This window comes from Aphis gossypii, chromosome 1, assembly GCF_020184175.1.
Source record: "Aphis gossypii isolate Hap1 chromosome 1, ASM2018417v2, whole genome shotgun sequence".
Classification (NCBI taxonomy): Eukaryota; Metazoa; Arthropoda; class Insecta; order Hemiptera; family Aphididae; genus Aphis; species Aphis gossypii.
In genome coordinates, this window is record NC_065530.1 from 43103483 (window position 1) to 43130048 (window position 26566).

At 26.5% G+C, this 26566-nt stretch overlaps 4 protein-coding genes across 4 annotated transcripts; 3 read left to right on the forward strand and 1 right to left on the reverse strand.

Moving 5' to 3' along the window:
* The first annotated feature begins 1601 nt into the window (after nt 1–1601).
* Nucleotides 1602–6770, forward strand: LOC114123954 (dehydrogenase/reductase SDR family member 7). Its single transcript, XM_027987096.2, has 7 exons — nt 1602–2171; nt 4173–4322; nt 4394–4506; nt 5100–5339; nt 5959–6078; nt 6138–6304; nt 6605–6770. Exons 1-7 carry the CDS (start codon nt 2048–2050, stop codon nt 6657–6659), a joined length of 969 nt encoding a protein of 322 aa, XP_027842897.1. The 5' UTR covers nt 1602–2047; the 3' UTR covers nt 6660–6770.
* On the reverse strand, nt 6675–9174 carry LOC126550622 (28S ribosomal protein S2, mitochondrial). The gene is made up of 4 exons (XM_050202451.1): nt 9008–9174; nt 8172–8291; nt 7883–8111; nt 6675–7189 (listed from the first exon to the last, which is right to left on the reverse strand). The coding sequence occupies exons 1-4, from the start codon at nt 9024–9026 to the stop codon at nt 6757–6759; spliced, it is 801 nt and encodes a 266-aa protein (XP_050058408.1). The 5' UTR covers nt 9027–9174; the 3' UTR covers nt 6675–6756.
* Nucleotides 9175–9546: 372 nt separating this feature from the next.
* On the forward strand, nt 9547–12569 carry LOC114123955 (beta-1,4-mannosyltransferase egh). Its single transcript, XM_027987097.2, has 4 exons — nt 9547–9955; nt 10116–10496; nt 10572–11002; nt 11149–12569. The coding sequence occupies exons 2-4, from the start codon at nt 10118–10120 to the stop codon at nt 11719–11721; spliced, it is 1383 nt and encodes a 460-aa protein (XP_027842898.1). The 5' UTR covers nt 9547–9955; nt 10116–10117; the 3' UTR covers nt 11722–12569.
* A 2686-nt stretch (nt 12570–15255) lies between these two features.
* On the forward strand, nt 15256–26522 carry LOC114123957 (phosphoribosylformylglycinamidine synthase). Its single transcript, XM_027987100.2, is given in 22 exon segments — nt 15256–15944; nt 16041–16316; nt 16400–16547; nt 16635–16785; nt 16999–17132; nt 17192–17304; nt 17373–17513; nt 17573–17685; nt 18121–18609; nt 18701–18924; nt 19110–19439; nt 19498–19623; nt 19688–19868; nt 19935–20192; nt 20260–20528; nt 20635–20836; nt 21290–21472; nt 21795–21812; nt 21815–21943; nt 22024–22200; nt 22397–22525; nt 26194–26522. Coding segments are annotated over 21 exon segments (3975 nt in total). The 5' UTR covers nt 15256–15944; nt 16041; the 3' UTR covers nt 26379–26522.
* The last annotated feature ends 44 nt before the right edge of the window (nt 26523–26566 follow it).

Sequence of the window (26566 nt, forward strand, 5' to 3'; positions counted from 1 at the left end):
TCCGCCACGTTACGTGGCTGCCAGCGGACGTTTGGACACTAGTGATTACACTAAAAAAGTAATCGCCGGCTGGCACTACCATATTACCTATACGTCAAATGACCGCTGGCTATTACATTCCCATGTATTTTCAATTTGACTTTGTTATACTACTTAGTACTTACACTGTCACTGAAGTAATAATATGTTTTATTACCATTGTATAGAGAAGAAGATTAAGTACATATACCTACCAAAATTCGAAGGGTACATTTTGTTCCTCGATTGGATATTTTTAAGGTGTGCTTAAATAACAAACAACATGTCTGTATTGATTTAAAATAATCTTTTTTATAATTATGATGAATTCTTGAACAATTTATAAGTATATTAAAATTATGATGGAATAAAAAAAAATATGAAAAAATAATAAACAATCATTACTTAACTCAAATGAATTTAGATTAGATATACGTAGCGTCTTCATATGTGTCATTAAAATCGCCGAATCCACTATAGAACTACTAGAATTATCAATATCAAGTATTTGATTTATAAAATCGTACCTAATTTTATTTAGCTCTTTTTGGACGAGAACTTATAATTACCAGTGGCGCAACTAGCACTAAATCTTGGGGGGGAGCTATTCTTGTTTACAGTCCTACCTCAAAACCAAACCAAAGGTAAAATATTTTTTTTTGGTTGGGTTACGAGTAGTTTTGGGAGGGTTTAGCCTGGAGTGACCATATTTAAAAAAAAAAAAACAGGACACTTTTTTGCAAACAGTACAATATAGGTATATTGATTGTCAAAACATGAAGCAATATACAATATTTATATAATATATGTATTATAAATACTACGAAAAACGGGACAATCCTGTTTAAAACAGGACGTATGGTCACCCTAGCTTAGCCCCCAAAGCCCTTCCCTAGTTGTGCCTATGATAATTATTTTTTTTTAATTTAGTGTGACCGGCTTAACTACCGTTTCCCATTTGAAGTATAAATAATACGAGTATTATCGTATTAACACTATTTATAGATTACAGAACGGCAAGTGAATATTGTGTAGTGACTATATATAGATTATAGTATAGACCGCTGGGCGCCGAGTGATGACTATCACTTTAAATCTAAAATAATGCAATACGCTTAATTGCGAGACAATAGTAAGAATATACCTATATTAGTACCATGTGAATTTGCAATGAGTAGTTTTAAAACTATCAAAAATAACATTCTATGAATACTTTCAATAACACTATAACAGGCTGTGGCAATGCGGCGTACAGCAAAAGATTATCAAATGTCTACCAACGGGTATATAAATGTTACGTGTATTCGCAATAATTGATGTTTATTTAGATAATTAAAAAAAATTATTCTTATTCATAAAAAAAAAAAAGTTTAAATATAGATACTACATTATTATACGAGTATATTATGCAAGTTATTTCGTGTATTTATAGCTATATTGTGTTTCACTAGTATTATGAGTTGTGTGTGGTCACTGGTCAAGGGGGCGGGAGGTTTATGGGGTTTAAACCACTACATACATTGAAATTGTGGTCACTGCTCACTATCAAATACTATCTAGTCGCCGGTTGTTGGTGGCCAGTTGGCAGTTGGCACGTCTTGGCAGTCGCCGTCTGCCCGCAGCCGTAAGTTTACACGTTCGAGGTCGTTACTCGTTATGTCTTCCGCGTATATTACTCCTATTATTTATTCGAATAATTATATCATTTGCATGTATCAATAGACTATATAAGTAACTCGTAATTAATAACCAATTTTTATGATACAATTACGTTAACTTAAAAAAATAATCAGAACTGTTTCGCATTTACGATCATATTATTATTTTACCAATTAATGTTATCGAAACTACTTATGTCTCTATATCCGATTGTATTAAATATAATTACTCACCGTATTCTAATCCAGTAGGTTGTCGTTTGAAGTGCGGTAAATAGGAGGCACTTGCTTAAAGTTAATGTAGTCTAGTCTTAATTCTTCAATCATTCACAACCACAGTACCATAACTGTCACAGTCGTATGAATTAGTCATGGGGTTTTTGAATTTCATTGGTCTCATTGTGGTATTAAAGTTCTTAGTGTATTTTGTGTTGTTCTTTACCAGCGATACCGACCTAGAACTCTGGTTTTATGACAAATTCAAGAGAAATCTCGGTAGGTACTTACATGCAGTGTAAGGTATTATTTTAATAACATTTTAATTAAATAATCATTTTTTTTTTTTTATTTAAAAATATGACTTTATATTGAAATATTACCATCTATACAGAGGTGTACAATAAGTAATAATTATTAAAAAAGATTATAATTAAAATATAATTATATATAATAATATAATTAAAAAAGAATGAGAAACTATGAACTAATAGTAACATGGTAGGAAATTTCACATTAGAGACACCTAGTGACTTCACATTACCATTTACAATTTACAATTTATAATTTATACACTTTATACAATTTGTAAGTCATGACACCAGTTCCACTTGAGTTGCCTGGTTGGGTTTTCGGGAAGTACTGGAGTAGCAAGGTCCCTGATGAGCTGGTTGGGGTTGGATTGTAGTTTTGTGTGGAAGCGTTTGTAGTATATGGCAGCAGTTTCATTGACAGAGTAGATTCTTAGGTCAGAGTTTATTGCATTGTTGGAGATATACCAGGGTGCTCCAGTAATTATTCGACAGCAGATATTCGGGAAGGTTTGGATAGTTCTTATTTTTCTTCTCTTATTTGTTTTTTTAGCAGAACTCCAAATTACTACCCCATACACCCAGAGTGTATAAGAGTTTTATATGGTATAAGTTTAAGGGGTAGTGCTAGATTTAAGCGGAGGAGTGGCCTTGAGTTTAACGTTTTACGTCTATCTTTGAGCTGATATGACCATGTTAGACGTCTGTCGAATATTAAGCTTAGGTATTTCACTTCATTTGAGTGAGGGATAATGGTGTTATTTATTGTTATGGGAGGGTAGTTATGGGGCCTGAGTGCAAATGTAACGAAGGAAGACTTAGATTCGTTGATTTTAATTTTCCAATTAGTGAACCATTGAAAAAGTATTAATGTGTAATTGTAGTTGAAAGCTTGCTGTGATATGATCAGCAGCTGTAGATAGAAGAACAGTATCGTCTGCGTAAGTTCAAATGGTTGTTTTTTCTGAGGTGGGTAGATTTGATGTGTAGATAATGTACAGAAAAGATGCATTGTCACTGCCTTGCGGGAACCCAGCAGCAATGAAAAATTGTTTTGAATGTTGAAGGTTGTGGTGAAAATTGAATGTGCAGTTGTCCAAGTAAGATATTAAGAGGAGATAGTAAGGGGCGATAAATAAGATAATAATCATTTAAATAAAAATATGTTATTCAATATTCAAACAATTATGTTTGAAAATTATTTACATAAAGTTTTACCCCAGACCTGTCTACATGACATTAAAATTTTACCTATGTGGGGTTTTAATACCTAGTGTCATATTTAGTGTAAACAATTTAATCAGTTGAGCTATTAGGTAATTATTGAAGTTAAGCTATTAATTTAATTATTAGTCAGTGTTGGATAGTATTATTACAGGTCCACTGAGTCTACTGAGAAATTTTTATTAATCAAAGACAAATAGTAGATTTAATGCTTAATCTACTAAAGTATGGTCTAGTCTACCGACTTAAACTCCATAATAAAATTCCCCTCTGGTTCTTTTCTGATCTACTAATTGATTTAAATATTTTAAAATATATTCATTTGCTTTAAATTAATTTATATTAAAATAAAATGTTCACAGTTTTGATTTTACAGGATTAACCTTTTACCACCCCTATTGAAATGTTATTACATTATGTTTAACTTAAACGAATGCAAATTTTCATGTAAAATGAAAGGGTTTTGATAAAAATATTACGCTTGTAGTATAAATTGCCCTACAAAAAATATATATATATATTTCAGAATTGAGATATTTTACACAATTAATTTGATCATTTACTATAAAAATATAATTGTAAAGTAACTATATTTTTATTCATTAATTAATTGGGTTTTTTTATGTATAATATGTATGTACCATGTTTTAATTGGTACTAGTATAGTATGATTGTACTTAAGATACATTTTATTATAAAAACATACTATCTATTTTAATTTTCAATTGTACTAATTTTATTATAGATTCATTTAAAGGCAAGGTAGTTTGGATTACTGGTGCTTCTAGTGGAATTGGTGAACATATTGCATTGAACCTTTCTAAGTATGGTACCAAACTTGTTTTGTCTGCTAGAAATAAAGACAAATTATATCAAGTTAAAAACCGTTGTATTGGTAATTTTTTTTTAATATTTTATTTGTTATAAATTGTATTATATTTTAAATTTTATATTGTAAATTCATAGACCTCAGTGAAGGAAAGCTAACTGCAAATGATATACTTGTATTACCGATGGATGTCACTCATATATCTAAACACAATTCATTGTTTGATACCGTTATTAACCATTTTGGCAAAGTAAGAATGATATTATTAAAATTAAATTATTAATAATTTATAATAAATACTTATTAATTACACTGTAAAAATAATTGTTTTTTATCCAATACCTAAATGATAATTTTTAATTTAATTTTGCTTTCTTTATATTTGTACAATTGTTTTATTGTATTTAAGTTAATTTAATTATTCGATTTTTCTAAATCTAGTATAGCTTTTAAAAGTGATAATTATTTAATCTGCATTTTAAGTAATTGTCATTATTTATTTACATTATGATTCAATAAAAAAACAATCATTAATTAATTTAACAATTGAATACATTTTTGAAAATGTAAGTTGATACAGTTTTTTTTATTGTATTTAGTTTTTAAAAGTTATTGTTAATGTATTACAGTGCTTTTTTAATAGCTCTCATAATTATAGTTGAGTTAAAATTAAGAAGGTTTATCTTATAATTTATGGAACAATTTATCCTTTTTACCTTTTTTGTATGTTAAAACAACTAATTAATTTATGTAGATTATATAGTAATTTTTTTCTATAATACAAGTTCTGGGAGTGTTATGGTATCTAATAATACAATACAATGACCTTGTCAATTTATATAGCTTGATATTCTTATAAACAATGCGGGTCGTTCACAACGAGCTATTTGGGAAGATATTGAACTTGGAGTCGATCAAGAATTATTCGATTTAAATGTATTTTCTGTTATAAATCTATCAAGAATTGTTGTGAGATATTTTAATCAAGTTGGACATGGTCAATTAGTTGCCACTTCTAGCATTGCAGGAATTATACCTGCTCCATTTTCTGCATCTTATGATGCAACTAAACATGCCCTTCATGTAAGTAAATAATCACTATTTATAAGTTAATATTTTTAAGTGGTTAACAACATCCGTACATGGTATTCACGAGTCTAATCATAAAACAATATAATATTAAATATTTTATGGTAGTTATAAGTATTATGAATTTATGATCATAAACATAGGCGTGCACATGAGGGGACAAGGTGGGCAGTTGGCCCTCCCATGGGCTAAATTTTTCTTCCAAATATAGTTTTTTATTAAAATGAATAATATATTGTGAACATTGAGTAATAACCAACATAATATTTAATTATATATTTACATTCTGCCCCCCTGCCAGCAGTCTGCATCTCACACCATTTATATAACAATTTATTATTGTTGATATAAAAACTAAAAAAAAAAAATTTATTGCCAGATCCACATATTCTTACACTTAATTCAATTATACATATATATGTATATGTGTAAAATAGACTAACTCTAAAATATCTCTTTCGTGTTTGATTACTTGCTACTACTAGGTAGTTACTCTCCTGATGTTATGTATATACATTTTTTCTTGTCCACTCATGTTTATTATAAAGATTATTAAAATGATATATTTTTCTCCAAATGTTAAATAATATATATAATATTTATTTGTTTAAAGGGCTATCTTGGAGCTTTACGTCTAGAAAAATTACACACTAATATTCACATTACTCTATTATGTCCGGGACCTGTTTTTACCAATTTTCTTAAAGAAAGCTTCACAGGCCGACCAGGAGAAGTAATATGGATGAAAATTAAGTTTATGGCTTGTTTATTACATTGCTAATTAATTTACAGAAATATGGATTAACACATTCGCCAACTGATAACAGAATGAGTGCTGAAAGATGTGCACATTTGTCATGTGTGGCAATAGCTAATAAACTAAAAGAATCATGGATGGCAAAGTTTCCATTTATTCTAATTCTATATTTTTCGATATACTGTCCTGTAATAGCATACAAGTAAGAAAATATACTTTTGTCTTTTATAACTATTAAATTATTTTAAAATAATAAAATTTGAATGTCAGTGAATAATTGTTATAATTATTCAATTTTAAAAATTTTTACTGTGAATAATAATTAAATGAATTCTGAAAAAATCCAGCAACACATTGAATTTTTTTTTTTTATCTAATAAGAGTGATTTTAATATTTTTTAGAAAGGGTAAAGCAATGATGTAATAATCCTTAAATTTAATTATAATATAATCATTATTTAGATTTATTTTGAATAATTAAAAAATCAACTATATTTTACAGATTCTATGAACTTATTGGCTACAAAACCATTAATAAATTGCGAGACAATCAATAAGTACAATATGAAAACTTGAAGATATCAACGTAATTTATTTGAATTAGTATTTAATTTAATTATATTTTTTACAACAAATTTAAATATAAATATATTTTTATGTTTCAATAATGATTTTATTTTTATTTAAGATTTCTTTTCTAATTTTTTTAGCCTTAACAATAACATTTTTAAATAAATTGCAATAAAGATTTATGGCACTTGGTGTATCGTCATTGCCTGGTATTGGGTATGTAACAATATTGGGATTAGCATCTGTATCTACAATAGCAATAGTTGGTATTAACATTTTTGCAGCATCTGAAAGAACACTATGCTGTCCACTATTGTTTTTCGATGTACTGCTTAGTGTATTTAATACTATGCAAAGATCAGGCAATCTTGTTTCAGATTTGAAAATCCTTGAAGAATTTGTAAACATACCATCGCGCCAATATCTTGTATGAGCAAATTCACCACATTCTTTCGCACAATTTTCAACAGTCAAACAATTAAGAGGCGATTGACACAAAAACAAAATTACTCCACCTCTAAAAACAAAAATAAACATATTATTAATATACAGAGTCAAATAGTATTGAACAGAATAACAGATTGAACAGTGTAAACGATCAAACACCTAGAAGTTACTGCTATGCAATACCTGCACAGCCATAATAAATAGCATGTTGGCATTAACAGAAAATTTCTAATAGCTTTAACTTAATAACTAAGTTTGAGACCTAAATTCTTGATGCACCAACATTTTTGGAGTGAAAAATTACCACTTCCCTTCAAAAAAAAAAAAAAAGGGTGTCTGATAATGAAAAAAGTTCCTAGAATGTATATAAATTGAAGATGTGAAATAAAATTAATTAGTTAGAAGTGATTATGAATAATTAAGCAGGGAGTTAGTTTGAAGATTCATTAAGTGTATTAAGCGATAAAGTGAATGATTGTGGTCATAACTTATAGTTAGCTTAAAAGCAATACAGTGCTGAGAGAATGTTTGAAAACTCAGTTGATACGGGAGAGAATATAAAGATAAGCAATTCGTAAGTATTTTTAGTAATTGTAAGTTAGCTTAAATTCATTTGTAAGTTAGGTTTAACATACTTAAAGGGAATAGGGGAACAGTAAGTTATGAATGGGAATAATGGGATAGTATATATTTAAAACATATATCTAGTAATTAATTAGTGGAATGGGGCACTTAATATTATTTTGTTTATTTTTTCATTTACCTGTATGATATATGTGCAGTAACATTAAGAGCTTGTTGTAGAAGTCTTTTAGTATGATTAAGATCAATAATTAAATGTCCTAATCTGTTACCATACAAATATTGTTTCATTCTATCATCTAATGTTCCTTCTGTATGTCCAAAATGCACACCAGCTTCAAATAGGTTTTTAATTTTAACCATATTTTTTACATCAAAAGCATCTGGGTTGGACAACTTATATTTGGACTCTACAATAAAAATTCAAAATATTAAGCAAAATTAATTTATGATATTCAATAGAAACTTACCATCAAGAAAAGATTGTGCATCTTGTGCAACATCGAGTTGTGATTTAGGCAATGTTGATAAATATGATGAACAAATTCTTGTTTTTAAGTTGTGAGTAAGATTTTTACTAAATATTTGTCCTAAACAAAAATTGGTGTTTTATAAAATAGATTAAAGTAAAAATGTTAAACATTATATTTAAATTTTAAATGTATAAAAATATAAAATTATAATTTTGTAATAAGTATTTAATATAGAAAAACCCCTATAGTTACACGGTTTCAAGGAAAACTGTAATAGTCTATTAATAATAGGTTATGACCCATGATAATTACACAAAATATATTTCCGAGGACTGGAACATAATAATTGAATAATTAAATGATATGATATATTAATAAAAGTAATAGCAAAGTTTATAAGAATTAAATATATAATAATAATTTATAAATATATTAATCAATAATATTTAAGTGACAAGTTAGTTGATACTAATTTTCATGTATCTTAAATCAAAATTATTTTATATATATATTAATATTGACCAGTCAAATTATATTTCCACAAGAATTAGAAAACTAAATAACAATAATTTATTACATACATTCTAAAGCCTTAATAATTTATATTTTATTAATTTATCATAATATTTTATATATCAATACATAAAATAAGAGCATAGCAAAAATTTGTTTTAAATAGTGTGTGTCAAAAAAATATTTTAACAATTTTTCAAAATTGTATAGAAAATATAATTGTGAAGTTAAGAAGATAACATGATATTGTTTTCTTGACAAAAACACATTTATTAAAAAATGTCTTGAATAAAGTACGATATTATATCCCAAATACTTACTATAATAATGCGTAGCCATATTAATGAATTAACTGGCAAATGCTATAAAATTTAAAAATTTAAAATTGTAAATTGTGATAAATTAATTTTTAATTTTCTTTTCTTATCAGATGAGGAGAATGTGATTAAATTTTAAATTCATTTAAAGGTTAAAAACTTCTTTAGTAACCATGGTTTAGGGTCAATCGTGATGATTTTGAAATATTCGATAAATAATTTATTGTTATTTGGACCATTTATATTATACTGATCGATTTTGACATTTTTTATGAACACAATAACACGTGTGTTAATATTTTTATTTTTAAAACACATTAAATTGCACCTTTTAAAATTCAAATTAAATTATTTAAAATGCTAGTCGTGTGATAAGGACGTCGAACCTTAGCATTCCTAATTCTTGAATAACCAACCGCTGAATATAAATTGTGATACCTATCATTCTGGTACTGACTGTGCGTAGTCCGTCGTTCGTACGATGGTGACTCGTGACCGTAACGTTGGTATTAGTTCTTGGGCGGAATTCACCAAATAATCAAACACTATTATTTTCTTTAACACCTATGTATTTTTTTTGTAGGTGTATTAGTTGATACTAACAATAAATAAATGTAATAATTATTATACCTATTTTTTTTTTTTTTTTTTTTGTAAATCATAGTGGGTAATTTGTAATTTTACTAGTAATACCATTTCGCGTTTAAGATCTGTTTAGTGTTTAATATTATAAATTTTAATATACCTAGTGAAGTTTTATGTATTTAATTAAATCGATATTGTGTAGCTCATTATGTCTATAATAATAAAATTGTCAGTTGTGCTGTGATTAACAAAATCTCAACATAGGAACTACATAATTGATTTTCAGCAAAATTTCATTACATTACCGAAACGGGTAACATCAGATAACTTAGATTTTGAGATATTTTATTTCATAGATAAGTATAGGTAAGCCATACTCAATAATAATAATAATAATAATGTTTTTAATTTATTCATTCAAGGCTAATTATATTATATTACTACCTCCTGTACACATTTATTGTTATATTAGTTATACTGAAGACATAAAATGAAGTGAAGTATGATTATTTTTATCATTTTACAGCTATGTTAAGCAGTTGGACCAAACATTTACTTCATTGTACCTTATTGGTGTTTGTAATATCAGTTTTTGAAATATGGTCAGGAGGAGTTAAACTATCAGCAGATGTTCAAAATACCTTTAATTTTAATCCATGGGAACGCTATGGTTTTATTTGGTGCTTTATGTTATATCTTCTACGATGTTTGACCTTCTTACCATTACCTCAAGTACTATTAAATTTTGGCGGTCTTACATTGTACAATGCTTTTCAAGACAAAGTTGTACTAAAAGGATCACCTTTGTTGGCTCCATTTATATGCATACGTATAGTTACGAGAGGAGATTATCCTCAGTTAGTTAAAGCTAATGTTGCCCGTAATATGGCTCGATGTTTAGAAACTGGTAAAATCAAAACATAACTTTTATTTTATTATTAAAAGAATAAACCTTCAGTCTTGGTATGTATTTTTATTTTAGGATTGGAAAATTTCATTATTGAAGTAGTGACAGATAAAAGTGTTGGACTTCCTGTACATAGGCGTATAAGGGAAGTGGTTGTTCCAAAATCATATAAAACAAAGACTGGTGCACTTTTTAAATCAAGAGCTCTTCAATTTTGTTTAGAAGACAATGTAAATATTTTGGCAGATTGTGACTGGATTGTACATTTAGATGAAGAAACCCTATTGACAGAAAATTCAATTAGAGGTGTATTGAATTTTGTCTTGGATGGTAAACATCAGTTTGGCCAGGGTCTTATTACTTATGCAAATGAAGAAGTAGTAAATTGGTTCACAACCTTAGCAGATAGTTTCAGAGTAGCTGATGATATGGGTAAACTTCGAATTCAACTTTCAATGTTCCATAAGCCACTTCTTAGTTGGAAAGGATCATATGTTGTCACCCAAGTAATTATATTAGATTAAATTTATTTTCAAAAACAAAAAAATAATTGTAATTTATTGATATGACATTATTGATTTTTTCAATTGAATTTGATACAAAATTTAAATTACTCATCTATTTTTATAACATTACTAATTTAAATTTTCAGGTAGGTGCAGAGCGTCATATTTCATTTGATAATGGCTTAGATGGATCAATAGCAGAAGATTGTTTTTTTGCTATGCGGGCTGCTAAAGAAGGCTATACATTTAATTTTGTTGAAGGAGAAATGTGGGAAAAATCACCATTTTCTCTTTGGGACTTCATCCAACAACGTAAACGTTGGCTTCAAGGTATTCTATTAGTAGTCCATTCAGCGGCCATACCTTCAAAAACAAAAATTTGGTTAGCTTTATCATGTTATTCATGGGTGACATTGCCGTTGTCTACTTCTAATTTAGTTTTAGCTAGATACTTTCCAATTCCATGTCCAGCAATCATGGATTTTGTTTGTGCATTTATAGCTGGAGTTAACATATATATGTACATATTTGGTGTAGTGAAATCTTTTTCATTATATCGTTTTGGTGTTCTAAAATTTACATTATGCATTATAGGAGCACTGTGTACTATACCCTTTAACGTTATAATTGAAAACGTAGCAGTTATATGGGGTCTTTTTGGCAACAAGTACAAATTTTATGTTGTACATAAGGAAATCAAACCACTTGTCACTGTGTAAATAACTGTCAGTAATGTGTTCATTTGCATTGGATCTGAATTTTGGGAGGGAAAGACTATCTTGCCATTTAAAAATAAAGCAGATGGATAATACATACATGTATGTAATCATTGACAACTATGGTTTACTATAATTTTTTAAAATTTGAAATACTCAACACTTGATTATAATAATGCTCAAATTTTATTAAAAAAATGAATTCAAATTATTTATCAAAATAAGTGATGGTTATTTTACATTTGAAGATCTGCTAATCGGATTGTGGTTTTGAAAATCCTTAATTATAAAATATTGTGTTGAAAATCTCATGAATACATTTTGAATAATTTAATTCTATTATTTTTTTTCTAATATAAAAATACAAATAGCTAATTGATAAGTTTTCATTAAGCTTATGGATGCCATTGTATTTTTTTTTTTTTTTTTTTGCGAAGGCCAAGATCTCTGATTGTACCCTTGATAAAGTTTGGCAAAACTAGTCATAATCTAGTTTTATATAAGAGTTTTAAGTTATGAGTATTGTTTATGTTTATATACTTAGTTAACTTTAAGGAACAAATGCACACAATCTAGTAACCACACCAACAAAATAGATTGATTACTATGATGAAATTTGACACTTATAAATAGCAAGATTGTATTTTAACACCTATCACCTATATTTTATCTTTTTTATTGGCAATACTTATGTTTCTAATTTACTTTGGAAGTGTAGTTGTGAATTAGTTTAAGTAAATTGATACTACTTAATATGAACAAATTTTTACAATTAATGCGATATTTAACAGTTTTGGTATGCTAGTCATATTAATATCAGTTTATAAAATAAATTATAGTTTTCTACTAAACTTTTGTTGACTTTATAATTTTCATTTTTTTTTTTTTTACCTACTATTATTATTTCAAATATACATATATAATATAATTTATGTAAATATATAAATATTAAATTATAAGTTGTGTAGGTATACTAATGTAATAATATTATAGAAATCATTAAAAAAAAAAAAAAAAATGATGGTTTATGATAGTTCAATGAGCTTCAACTAAGTGTAGTTAATAATTTATATAAATTATTGTTTAATTTCTTTCATATTGTTTATCCATGGGTATTGTAGGTGGGTTGTTATTGTTGTTGTATTTAAACATAAATTTAAATGTAGCAATAGTATTTTCATTACTTTATACTTAAAATTAAGTAGATTTTAATTGTACAAAAAAAAAAATGTTATTATTTACATGTTTTATTATGGTAGATTTGTACCAACATCTGTAATTATTATACATTATAAAGTATTTTGTAGATTAACATTGTGATCTGAATAACCTAACACTTAATAATTTAATTTTTCATACAAACACAAAGAGTGAGCCTCCATATCATTTTTGTTTACATTTAGCCATTCAGGTATAAAATAGTAATCATAATACATAAAAGCTTTTATTACATATGTGTAAGTTTTCTTCTATGCACCATTACAATTTATTTAAAGTATTATCTATACATGTATATTCAAATAAACTATTTTTTTCATTAAAATATAACAAATAAATTGACTAAAATGTTGTTTTATATAATAATGTAAATATTTTATTAAGATTATAAAAAAAATATTTATATTGATGTTCAATTTAATGCATTTAAATATGTTACTGTTTAATTTCATTTTAAGCATATAGGTATTAAGAGTATTTAATCATTTTAATATTTATTTAATTGTTATTTCTGGCAGATTTGTATAACATTTGGAGTTAAAGTTGCCATACTAAGCAATCTTTAATTTAGTTATTTCTGGAATATTGGTTTTGAATTTAGAATCTCTGCATATAAAAAAGTATTTTGAGACCACTTATTTTATTGGAACTAAAGTTATATAATTTTATATATTAGATACCTATCTACCTTATCTTACCTTGTTAAGGTATGTTGTATGCCATATTACCTACCATTGTTTGATATTCCAGTTATGAAAAAATAATTTTAAAACTGATAGTTGGCTAATAAGGAAGGTTAAGATTTTTCTTTTAAAAATGTTATGAAAAAAACTGTTTTAGCTAAAATAATAATGTCAACTCTGAATTTTAGACACTGTTTATCTAAGCATTGGCTCAAATGGTTGCTTATCTGCAAATCAAAAATATACCATAAATGTAGCAATGAAGATGTTAAGTTATCTATAATTATAGTATAAAGAATCTTTAATTTCATAATTTTCTTTTTAAATTATTGTTATTAAAAAAAAAATACTTTGTCGTATAGATTAATTTATATCTATATATCTATGTAAACAAGAAATATTAAATATTAAACCTTGTACTAAAAAGAATATAGCTTATCTTAAAAACATGGTTATGAATGAGAATTATGATCAAATTAATTTTTTATAAAACTCAATTAATTTATGACTGATTAAATATTTAAATAAGTTACCACTGTTATCAGCTAATAAATATATTTTTAAGATAATAAAAATAATATTACTAATTTATCTATTAATATATATATATATATATATGTATATATTACTTAGTTAATCAATAGTTGAACAGTACTATACTAATGCATTAGGTATTTAATACACAACATATTATATCGTCTTTATTATCTCTTAGTGCCTAGATGATTACATTTTACTTTAATTTTACATACTGTACAAAATGATTCTATAAAAATAGAACATCAATTATAAAATTGCAATTCTAATAATTTATATACTAAACAATATTCAATAGGTATAATTTTAGTTTAATACTTTAAAATTAAAACAATTAAATAAATAGTCTACATATTGTTATCCATAAATCGAAATTTTTATAAATAAATTAAAAAGAACTAAAAATAATCACCGTTACAAACATTTAAATAGTCAAGAATTTTTGTTTGCTATAGTGTTTTAAATTTTCAAAAAACGGAAATTGACCTGGATAAAGAGTTAGGTATATTTTAAAAAAACTGTTTTGAATTCATCTATGTAACAATTATCCATCTAAATATTTACATTCAGTATTTGTTAATGAAAATGTTCTTATTTTATTTCCAAGATTAAAGAGACTATAATATTTTGATATTACTAACATATTCATCAATAACTTAAATTCTGTGTAATTGTGTATAATACTACAATTAATCACACTATATAAAAATTAAAACCGAATCTTATCTGAATTAATATACTATTGCCAAGAATTTAATTAAAATTGTAATCTTTTGACTATTTGACCGTTGAACTAAAGAATACAGCATAATATTGGTTCTGTGCAATCTGTATCTCGCGATAATACTAGAGTTAATTTTAATAGGTTTACAATACGTGTCTAACAAAAGTGAACGAAAATCAAAAGAATAATCGAGAATCCAAGTTAAACAGTTGATTGAACCATACATTATAATAAAATACGAATATTTAGGTACAACCGCTTTAATTGCAATAATAAATAATAATGATGAGTATGTATACGTGATAAAATCTCTATAATCTGAAGGTCTGCATATTTTCCGTAAGTCGATTAAGCATAATTATTATATATTTTATTCATATTGTTATGGTTAGGTATTTGGTTAGAAGTTAGTACTTAGTATTTTAATGATTTTATTCATTTATACGTAATCGAATACGACAATTAAATAATAATACAGAATACAGATATCTTAATTTTCAATAGAAATATTTAAAAATTAAAGGCAACGACCGCCGCTTGACCGTCAGTATTGTTAATCCCATTGTTTTCTACACTGTACTGAAATCCTAAGTATCCTTGAAATTTTCCCGCCATCCAATTTTATCGCTCCCGGCTTTCTGGCATTTCAACTAAAATATATTCCACGACTAGTACTTACTTTAGTCCGGCTAGTCTGCAATAATATTGTCTGACCGGTGGCTGCCGGCTGACTACGATTGTGTGGTCATTGAATCTTAATCAGTGTATCATCCTCGGATCCGATTCGATCTCACATCACAGCGCAATTTTTCGATCGAAATATCTAATCTACTCACCTATCACCTCATCGTCACACGTGGACCTGTTGCACGTCGGCGAGCTGAGCACACCGGTTTCTTTCGCACATGTCCAACAGATCTTCACTGGTTGGAACACGTATTGGAAATCATTTTCAACTTGGTCTTCAACCAGTATCATATATTCATATGTTATGGAAATTGTCGTTATTAATTAATTTTGGATAAAAATTTAAAATCTTAAGTATAATTCTTAAACGCCTACAGGTAAATCATTGTTGATTAATGCTTGTGTTTGAATTTGTTTTAAAACGTTCTTTAATTTTAAACTGTACCTATCAATTAATATTTGATTATTTTCAGAATGGCTATTATACAATATTTTCGAAAGATACAGAATCTACCGATTCGAGAATCTCATAAAGTTTTGAACCTTAAATCAATATCTAAAGATATATTAGACATTCAAATTGAACAATGTTTTTACATTGACATTGGGGAACATAAAAATGTGTCTACGGAAGAATTAAAGAAATTAGAATGGTTATTAACGGATCCATTAAATCGTAATGGACTATCTAAGAGCAAATGTCTAGATAAAAAAGATAATAATAGTATTTTGATTGAAATTGGCCCCAGGTAGTATTTAACATACAAAATTTTTAATATTTATTACTCAAAATAGTAAAAATAGTATTTAATGTGGTATAATTTAATTTTAGATTGAATTTTTCAACACCTTTTTCAAGCAATGTTTTATCTATTTGTAAATCAATCAATTTGAACTTTGTTAGACGTTTAGAAAAATCTACTCGGTATTTAATAACATTTACAAACAGCCATATTTTAACTGATGAATTGACTCAAGAGGTTTTGTTTTGATTATTATACTATTATACTTTTATATGCTCAATTTTATTTGTATTTAATTGGATTATTTATATTAATATTTTACAGTTAACTACTGCTTTATACGATAAAATGACCGAAACGGTTTATACATCTCCTTTGCAATCATTTAAAAGTCAAGACATTAAGGAAAGTTGGTATGAAGTTGATATACTTGGCAGAGGTGTTGAAGCTATGATTGAAGTCAATAAAAAACTTGGTTGGTTAATATAAAAATTACATATTGATTGATAGTATAATAATACTCAAATACTATTTTATATGGTAGTATTTATAACAAAACTGACTTAAAGAACTTAATTTTGATAATTATTGTTTACATTATTAAAAACATTGTCATTGGTTGTATTTATTTGTTTTATAATTTATACATATTATTTATTTAATTTAGTATTTATTAATGAAATTGTAGGTTTGGCATTTGATGAATGGGATATTGAAAATTATACTAACATGTTTTTAAAATCCAACCGCAATCCTACTACTGTAGAATGTTTTGATTTAGCTCAATCAAATTCTGAACACAGTCGTCATTGGTTTTTTAAAGTAGGTATATAAAATATTTTTTAATTTTTACAATAATCTATTAATTTATTTTCCTATAGGGTGAATTAATTATAAATGGAGAGTCAATAAATATGTCATTGTTAGATATGATTATTGAAACACAACATTTTTCAAATCCTAATAATGTTATTAAGTTTAATGACAATAGCAGGTTTGTAATATCATTCACTGTAATTTATCTAGTTCAATGATTTATTCATTTTTGTTTTATATTTTCAGTGCTATTATTGGATTTAAAGTCAAACAAATTAAACCTACAAAACCAACTGAGCCCAGTCATTATATTTCTGAGTTATTAAATTTAAATTTAGTATTTACTGCTGAAACTCATAATTTTCCTACTGGAGTTGAACCATTTAGGTATTTTACCTAAAAGTTAATTAAGAAACAGTAAAATAATTTAGATATATTATTTATAGTGGAGCGTCTACTGGTACAGGAGGAAGAATTAGAGATGTGCAGGGTGTAGGAAGAGGTGGAAATTGTATTGCTGCTACTGCAGCTTATTGCGTGGGCAATTTATTCATTCCTGGTATATTTTTGACTTTTTTACTACACATTTTAATTTTTTAATTTTGTTTATTATGATTTGACTGCTGAATAGAGGTGGTACAATAAGTATGCATATTAACCATGGAGATTTTTTTAAAATGTATCTATGCATTTTGAAAATTTAATAGTTCAAAAAATTATTTTCTGTAAGATTTATTCCACTATAATTGGTCAAAGAGACAATTGTCAAATTGCCACCTGTACTTGTTACCTCTGTCGGCAAGACTTTTTGTGTTGACAGACAAATTTAATGATTAAATGTACATATTTTTATTATTTTAAGAATTGATATTGGCGTTTTTGAAGTTATTTATGTGTTATAAATTAAAAGTATATCAGTCATATATATTAAAATTAATTAATCATTATAAAATCAATTTTAATTGATTAAAATTATGTGTTAATTATATTCTAGGTTATGATTTGCCATGGGAAGAAAAATCATTTATTTATCCCCAAAATTTTGCCAGTCCACTTAGAATACTTATTGAAGCTTCTAATGGTGCTTCAGATTATGGAAACAAATTTGGTGAACCTGTTATTAGTGGTTTTGTTCGGTCATTTGGTATGATCGCAAATAATGAACGTCGCGAGTGGATCAAACCTATTATGTTTACTGGTGGACTGGGCACAATGCTGGCTGAGTTTACTACTAAACTTACACCATATGAAGGATTACAAGTGGTGAAAATTGGAGGACCAGTTTACAGAATTGGCTTAGGTGGAAGTTCAGCAAGTTCATTCCAAGTTCAGGGAGTAAATAAGACTAGTTTAGAATTTGATGCTGTCCAAAGAGGTGATCCAGAAATGGAACAAAAAATGAATAGAGTTGTTAGAGCTTGTATTGAAAATCCTGGTTATAACCCTATATTAAGTATTCACGATCAAGGAGCTGGTGGAAATGGTAAATACTAATATACCTATAATAATATTTAACATTACTTTTAACTGTACCATGAAATTATATTTGATTTTACAATGTGAGATTTATTTAGGAAATGTATTAAAAGAAATAGTAGAACCAGCTGGTGCTATAATTTTTGCAAATAAATTTGAACTTGGTGATCCTACAATTAATGCATTAGAACTTTGGGGAGCTGAGTATCAAGAAAATAATGCTATTCTCTGTGATGAAAAAGATTTAGAATTGTTAAATAAAATTTCTCTGAGAGAAAGATGCCCAGTATTACCAGTTGGTGTTGTTACTAATGACGGAAAGGTAAACTTAACATATTATTTTTACATTAGACTCATTAGAGCATTTAAGATTAATTGTTTTAATTATTTTTGTATATAATCTAATAGGAATGAATATTTTTATACCTGTTGTTTATCTGGGTAGTACTGTTGATAGCTGAAAAGTACTTTTCAAAATTAATTATAATTGTTTTGGAATTTTTGTAGGTAATTTTAACTGAAGATGATAATCCTATTTCTGAAAATGGAAAATATCCTGTAAACTTAGATTTGGATATGATTTTGAGTAAAGTACCACGTAAAGTTTTCAAACAATCATGGCAACCAAAAAACACAGTACCCATTATGTTACCTAATCTAACAGTTATTGAAGCATTGGATAGAGTTTTAAGACTTCCATCTGTAGGTAGTAAAAGGTATCTGACAAACAAGGTTGATCGTTCTGTAACAGGTCAAATAGCTCAACAACAATGCGTTGGCCCATTACATACTCCTCTTAGTGATGTTGCTGTTACTGTTGTTTCATTGTTTGATACGGTAAGATAATAAATAATTTATTTTTTATGATTGCTAAAAATTTGATATAAATTTAAAGGTCGGAATTGCAACTTCTATTGGCGAACAACCTATTAAAGGTTTACTTAATGCAGGTGTTGGAGCTAGAATGGCGGTAGCAGAGTCATTGACAAATTTAGTGTTTGCTCCAATTTCATGTTTAGAAGTATAAATTATTCATATTCTATGTATAGATGTTAAATATAAAATTAATTTTTTTATGATTATAGGATGTTAAATGTAGTGGTAATTGGATGTGGCCTGCAAAATTACCAGGTGAAGGAGCAGAATTGTTTTATGCTTGTAAAGCTATGTGCGAAGTAATGAAACAACTTGGAATAGCTATTGATGGCGGTAAAGACTCTTTGAGTATGGCAGCTAAAGTTGGTGAAGAAAATATCAAAGCACCTGGTATTAAGTTAACATTATTTAATATAATTGAATATTATTGTAAATTAACTATAAACTGTATAATAGGTTCTATAGTCATCTCAACCTATGTTCAATGCGAAGATGTAAGATTGGTGATAACTCCTGATCTTAAAGGACCAAGAAAATGTCACAAAAATGAAGAAGCTAGTTACCTTCTGTTTGTAGACTTATCTGGTGGTCAACGACGACTTGGTGCTTCTGCTTTGGCCCAATGTTTTGGACAATTAGGCAGCAATGCGCCAGATTTAGATGATCCAAGCCTGTTGAAAAAAGCATTTAAATCTATTCAAAAACTTATCAAAAGTAAAAAATAAATTCTTTATTATCTATATAAAAAGTAAATTTTGTTATTAAATTTAAATGGTTTCAGACGAAAAATTATTATCTGGTCATGACATAAGTGATGGTGGGTTAATAACATGTCTCCTAGAAATGGCTTTTGGTGGATACTGCGGATTCAATGTGGATTTGAATCAAATTAAAGATGTAGCTAGTGAAAATATTATTGATGTATTATTTGCTGAAGAATGTGGTTGGGTTTTAGAAGTAGATGCAAAAAATGTCGATGAAGTGCTTATGGAAATAAATGTACCTGTTTATGTTATTGGTCGTACATCAACATATGGTAACAAATCTCGTGTATGTTATTAGAATATTTTATTTTGTATTACAAATAAAAAATTAAATGTATTTGATAATTTTATGATAGAATAATTAATTATTTTAGTAATTTTTTTTTTTTTAGATTGTAATAGAAAAATCGGGAGAAAAAATTCTTGATATTAAACTAACTGAAGTGTTCAAAATGTGGGAAAGTACAAGCTATGAGATCGAAAAAATCCAGTCAAATGTTTTAACAGCTGAAGAAGAATTTAATTCTTTAGAAAACCGTTTAGGACCAATTTATTCTTGTGATTTTGAATTAAAAAATGCATTAGTTGTGCCAGGTATGAAGAATACTTAATATATTCAACTAAATATATTTGTTTATACTTAAGAATGTAGAACTTCATCATAATATATTACTTATCTCGATTATAAACTACCCTATTTTGAGATGCGTTTAAATGTTAACCAACACTTCGAGTCTTTCTAATTAATAATCCTCGATTTCGTTACAAATACTCCCTGTTATTAAATACATTTTATTTTAGCTCTTAAATGTTAAAAACTGTTTTTCATTCTTATTATTATAAAAATCACTATTTATTTCTAAATTTTATCCATTTATTTTCCATATAATTCATGTTATACCCTTAGAATAGTATTTATGAATCGCTCCTAAGTTTTCAGCTCTTGTAACTATTATCAAATTTACTTTTTATGTTATATATTTTATATTATCAAATAACTATATATTTATCATAAACAAAAAATAAAATGCTTTAATTTTTATTTAGATACATCATTGAGAGTGGCTGTTATCAGAGAAGAAGGAACAAATGGTGACCGAGAGATGAGTGCTTCTTTGTTTATGGCTGGTTTTGAAGTATGGGATATAACTGTCCAAGATCTTTTAAACGAGGCAGTTAACGTTGATCAATTTAGAGGTTTAATTTTCCCTGGAGGTTTTAGTTATGGAGGTATGGTATTAGAAAATATATTCACTGTGTATACACATATTTTCATTATTAGGTTTGTTTGCTTCCTCAGTTGATTTTTATTCATGTTTCAATAATATATTGTTTTAATTGGTAATAAATAATAATTCAGCCTGCGCTAGATATTGAATCAGCAACATTAAATATGTGTTTTTTAATTGTTAAACAATTTTTATTTTATTTTTAGTGATTTATTCTAGTTTTTTAATATGAACTGGAGAACAAACATACAAAAGTGATACATGTTAATATTATATAAGTATTTATAAAGCATTATAATATTTATAATTTAATGCCTATTTAGATGTATTGGGTTCAGCCAAAGGTGGGCCGCAAGTTTAGCATTCCATCCCAATGTTAAAAAAAGCTTAGAAAGTTTCATGTCTAAAAAGAATACATTCAGCTTAGGAGTATGCAATGGTTGTCAACTAATGTGTAATCTTGGATTAGTTGGTAATTTTTTTTTTAATTTTTCTGTTTCATATAAATAATTTAAAAATGTATGTATAGTCAAATATAAACATTAATTTTAGGTGAAATTAATGAAAGCAATTCTTTAAATATTGATGATCCTCCTGTAATAATGTGCCATAACAAGTCTGGAAGATATGAAAGTCGTTTTAGTACAGTTAAAATAAATCCTTCAAAGGCTATTATGTTCAAAGATATGGATGAAAGTATACTTGGAGTATGGATTGCTCATGCTGAAGGTAATTAATTTGAAAAATATGTTGTAACACAAAAATACACTATACATTTTACCTATTCAACAAGTTCTAATAAAGTTAAAACAATTTTACAATTATAGCACTTATATTTATTAGCTTAAATAAGTTAGTATTTATTATTAATCTAATATTATGATATTTTTAAATGCAAAAATTTAATATATTGATTACATTTTAGGTCGTTTTGAATTCCGAAATTCAGATGTTAAAAATGCTCTTGCTATCAATAATTGTATTCCCATTACATTTGTTGATGATCAAAATATGCCAACTGAAAAATATCCAATGAATCCTAATGGTTCTCCTGGTAAGCGATAAAATTCTAGTTCAATTTTGTATTATTTATCCAATTATCTTTAAGAAAACATTTGAAGATATGTATACTTTGTTCAAGTTAAGAAACACATTTGTCAACTACTAGTTTTTGTTTGCCCATGTCAGGAAACAGTGAAATATGCACTTGTCTTTCTCCTGGGTTAATCTTTCATGTGTCTACTGCTGTGTAGTTTAGCTATATTCCTGCACATTAGTTAATTCAGTTTATTTTATTTTTTTTTTGTTAATTCAATTAATTATTGGCTGTGCTTTTGAACTTGAATAAAATATATAAGTTCTATCCTATTCGCAGCTTTTTATAGTAAAGATTAGGCAACCTATATAGTCTCAAAATTCTAAAAAATTCATTCATTGAGACGTTGCTTTTCCATGAAATATTTTTATAGCACAACATCGGATTGATACATAAGTACTTTATAGTATTACACATATATAAAAAAGGGGGAATAAATGTTTTAATTACATAATTTCAATTAATTTTCAAAAAATAATTTTATTTTTGAATTAAATTTTATAATAATTATGTAATGCCTATATTATAATTAATATTTAAAATGTTCAAAGAATCCTGATTTGCTTTTTTTTTTTTATGATCATCTAAAATTTTAACCACGGTGAAATCAATTATTTTGATGAATGTAATTATAACCTATTGTTTACTGTTTATAATTATCCATATTTTATCTATTAAAACTTCAAATTGTAATCCAAGGTCGATATCAATAAATAAAAATATATAGTTTTATTTTAATTAAATTAATTTTAAAAACCTTAACTCGTCATTGATTTACTTTTAAGCAAAAAAAAAAACTATGAAAACATAAAACATTGTTCATGCAGTATGTTAATGTATGTGTTTTAAAAAATGTCTGTCCGGAAGCTGCCATATGTGTTGTCATACTTTCATACCATAAACTACTTCAAAAATATATACTTTAATGTATTTACTATTAAATATATTATTACTGTATACTTAATTACCAGTAGAAAAATTTAAAATACCAGGAAGTTGCTCTGTAGTATAGTAGTTGTTGAATATACCTTGTCATTGAGTAGATCATAATAATTGATGTGTTAAATTTGAATTCAATGATTAATGATAATACAACAATTCTGAGTGGAAACATTCAGTCAGCTTATATTTTCAAAAGATATTTTATTATTTATTTATTTTACTAATTGTAATTGATTAATTTTCCTATTAGTGATATGATAGGTTAAATTAATATTTTCTAAAAACAAATCATATTATATATAATTGTTATATTATTTCATTGAAAATTACTAGCTGTTATTAACATATACATTTGTAGATACTGTTTTACTTTAGAATGATATGTATGATGTGTATGTTACAATATAAGCTTAAATAATGAATCTAAATATTTTGAAAATATTATTATATAAATAAAGGCAGCAATGAAAAGTTGTAAATCCTTTTAAATAATATTTATATTCAAATCTTTAGTTAAAATTGTTATTCTTCATTTAAACATTCAACTTTGATTAAATTTAAACTTGAAATTTATATTGGAGTTTAATTATGTTTCATGAAAAACGTTTGATAACATTTTCAATCTTTAACTATTAAAATATAATATTTAATACATTTTGAACCAAAAAATAATGTGTTCATTTTTCATGCTCGTAAATATATCAAATTTTAAACTCATAGAAACAATTATCCTCATATACTTTCAAAGTTATATAAAATTTAACTTAATAATTTTGAAATTTTCATTATGTTTAAAAAATGATAATTTAAGTAATATTGAAATGTTTAAAGTTTTTACTATTATTTGAATTACTATAAAATAACTAAAATTGTTGTTTTAAGTGTGAATATTCACTTTTATCAAAATTTGAACTTCAATCACTTTTCAAAAACTTCTGATAGTTAATACCAATTTTTTTTTTGAAAAGTTTTGACTCACAAGACTCATAATTTATGAGAAATCATAAATCAAAAAATAAGTATCCTTGCAATAATACAATTTCAAATGTATTATTAATTATACCTCAAATAGGGCCAGAAACTTGTAAATTATATCATATATTAAAACAATGTAGCAAGTAGTATAAATATTTGATGAAAATTGTTAAAATCTCATTATTTATTTTAGGTCCTGAACGAAGTGATTATTATTTGATTTTAGAAGGATTATTTTCCAATAATGTTTTTTTTTTTAGTTTTTGTGTCAGTGCTCAACAAAACTTGTCGAAGTAATGCATCAATTTAAAACTTCAAGGGTGGTTTTCTATGGTAAAGTGAATGTCCTGGGTACATAATAGATGTCTAAAGTAAAAATGTTCCAGTAGTTTTCAAAAAAATCGAATTTTTTAGATGGTTGTAAGTTGTAACTCAAAACCGAATCAACGTAAAAACTTGAAATTGTCACTAAAAGTTTATATTAGTGTTGTCTGTGTACAGTTAAATTTTCAGAGTATGGCTTGTTTTGAGTTATCTATGGACAACTGAAATTTTCGATTTTTTTTTTGTTTTTGAAGTGCCGATAAAAAAATTTTGGGTGTCCAAAAAAGTTTTCCATAAGTTTTCTTTCTAGCTATAGAGAAAACCCGGAACCTCATTATAGGAAAAATATTATGAGCGTTTGAATTTTAAATTACGTAACGGTAACGATTTATCCACAAACGATTTTCAATATTTGTAATTATTCAAAAAGTATAAGTTGAAGATACTTGCAAATTTCACTAGTTTTTTAAATTCCCATTTTCTTTACATAATTTAGTTTTTAAAATATTTGGCATATTTTTAAGGCTATTTATAGGCATTTGAAATATTTGTTTTTGTTTAGTTTTTTTTTTTTTTATAAAATATATCAATAAAAAAATTTGGCTAAGTTAAAAAACCTTAAAATTTAAAATTTAATACAAAGTTCCTCATAATTTAGTCTTATAGAGGATTCAAAATTATAAAAATACTTAATGCAAAATTTTTTTTATTAGCGTTAGGTTAGGTTAGGTAGGTTAGATTAGATTAAATAGGTGAAATTCATGAAAAATGTTGTATCAGTAGCTAAGAGGGAAAATTTAACACTAGATTTTCCATAAGCTTGGCTTACAATAATTATAAAAGAACTTGGACGTTGGCCTATTTAAAAAAATTTATATTTAATTTAAATTTTTCCGAAATTCATAAAATAACGATTTACTAGCAAATAATTTTAGATTTTTGTTATAGTTAAAAATAATTAGTCGTATAGAAACTTGAAACATGTACCAGTTGTTTAAATTGTCATTTTCTGTATTTGATTTAATTTTAGGTCATTAAAACATAAACCACCTTTTTCACCACCCAATTTAGAGTATATAAATTATCCTAGGCTGATAAATCATCTCCGTATAGAATCGTTATAGAATGATACCTATAATTGGATTCAAATTTAACACATAAATATTAGTGACCGACTGTAAAGCAGAGCGTTACTCATTTGACCGCTCATTATTTTTTCATTGTGAAATCTATTTAAAAAAAGCTTATCGACCCAAATGTTTTTACTTTACTCTTTATATACGTCTTTGCAGAATACCTATACCCTTTGAATTTGCCAATACAAATTCAAAGATTTTTAGTCTCGTATTTGGTTGTTTTTTGTACTCATCTATATTATTTTACAGACGGAATAGCCGGTATATGTTCATTTGATGGCAGACATTTGGCTTTAATGCCGCACCCAGAACGAAGTGTATTCTCATGGCAGTGGCCTTACACGTACGGATTGACAGATGGGCCTAAGGACCATAATAGCGCCCCTTGGATGCAGATGTTTTACAACGCATATGAGTGGTGTTCCCGTAATTAGTCGAACAAAACGTTCATGGGTTAACCTTTTTGTTGTTGAAAAATATATTTTTTTAGTTACAAAAAAAAAACCATTGGAACGACGTATATAATAATATAGTTGTGTTTGTAATAAATATACAAGTAAATCTATTTACGTACAATATATGTATTATTATTATTTGTAAAAAAAACCGATAATAACATGTT

Coding starts and splice junctions, on each gene's coding strand:
- LOC114123954 (XM_027987096.2), top strand. CDS start 2,048: ATGGGGTTTTTGAATTTCATTGGTCTCATTGTGGTATTAAAGTTCTTA. Junction 4,323..4,393: donor AGTTAAAAACCGTTGTATTG/GTAATTTTTTTT, acceptor GTAAATTCATAG/ACCTCAGTGAAGGAAAGCTA. Junction 5,340..5,958: donor CAACTAAACATGCCCTTCAT/GTAAGTAAATAA, acceptor ATTTGTTTAAAG/GGCTATCTTGGAGCTTTACG.
- LOC126550622 (XM_050202451.1), bottom strand. Junction 8,112..8,171: donor TGCACAATCTTTTCTTGATG/GTAAGTTTCTAT, acceptor TTTTTATTGTAG/AGTCCAAATATAAGTTGTCC. Junction 7,190..7,882: donor ACTGCACATATATCATACAG/GTAAATGAAAAA, acceptor TTTTGTTTTTAG/AGGTGGAGTAATTTTGTTTT.
- LOC114123955 (XM_027987097.2), top strand. CDS start 10,118: ATGTTAAGCAGTTGGACCAAACATTTACTTCATTGTACCTTATTGGTG. Junction 10,497..10,571: donor GGCTCGATGTTTAGAAACTG/GTAAAATCAAAA, acceptor TTTTTATTTTAG/GATTGGAAAATTTCATTATT. Junction 11,003..11,148: donor GATCATATGTTGTCACCCAA/GTAATTATATTA, acceptor TTAAATTTTCAG/GTAGGTGCAGAGCGTCATAT.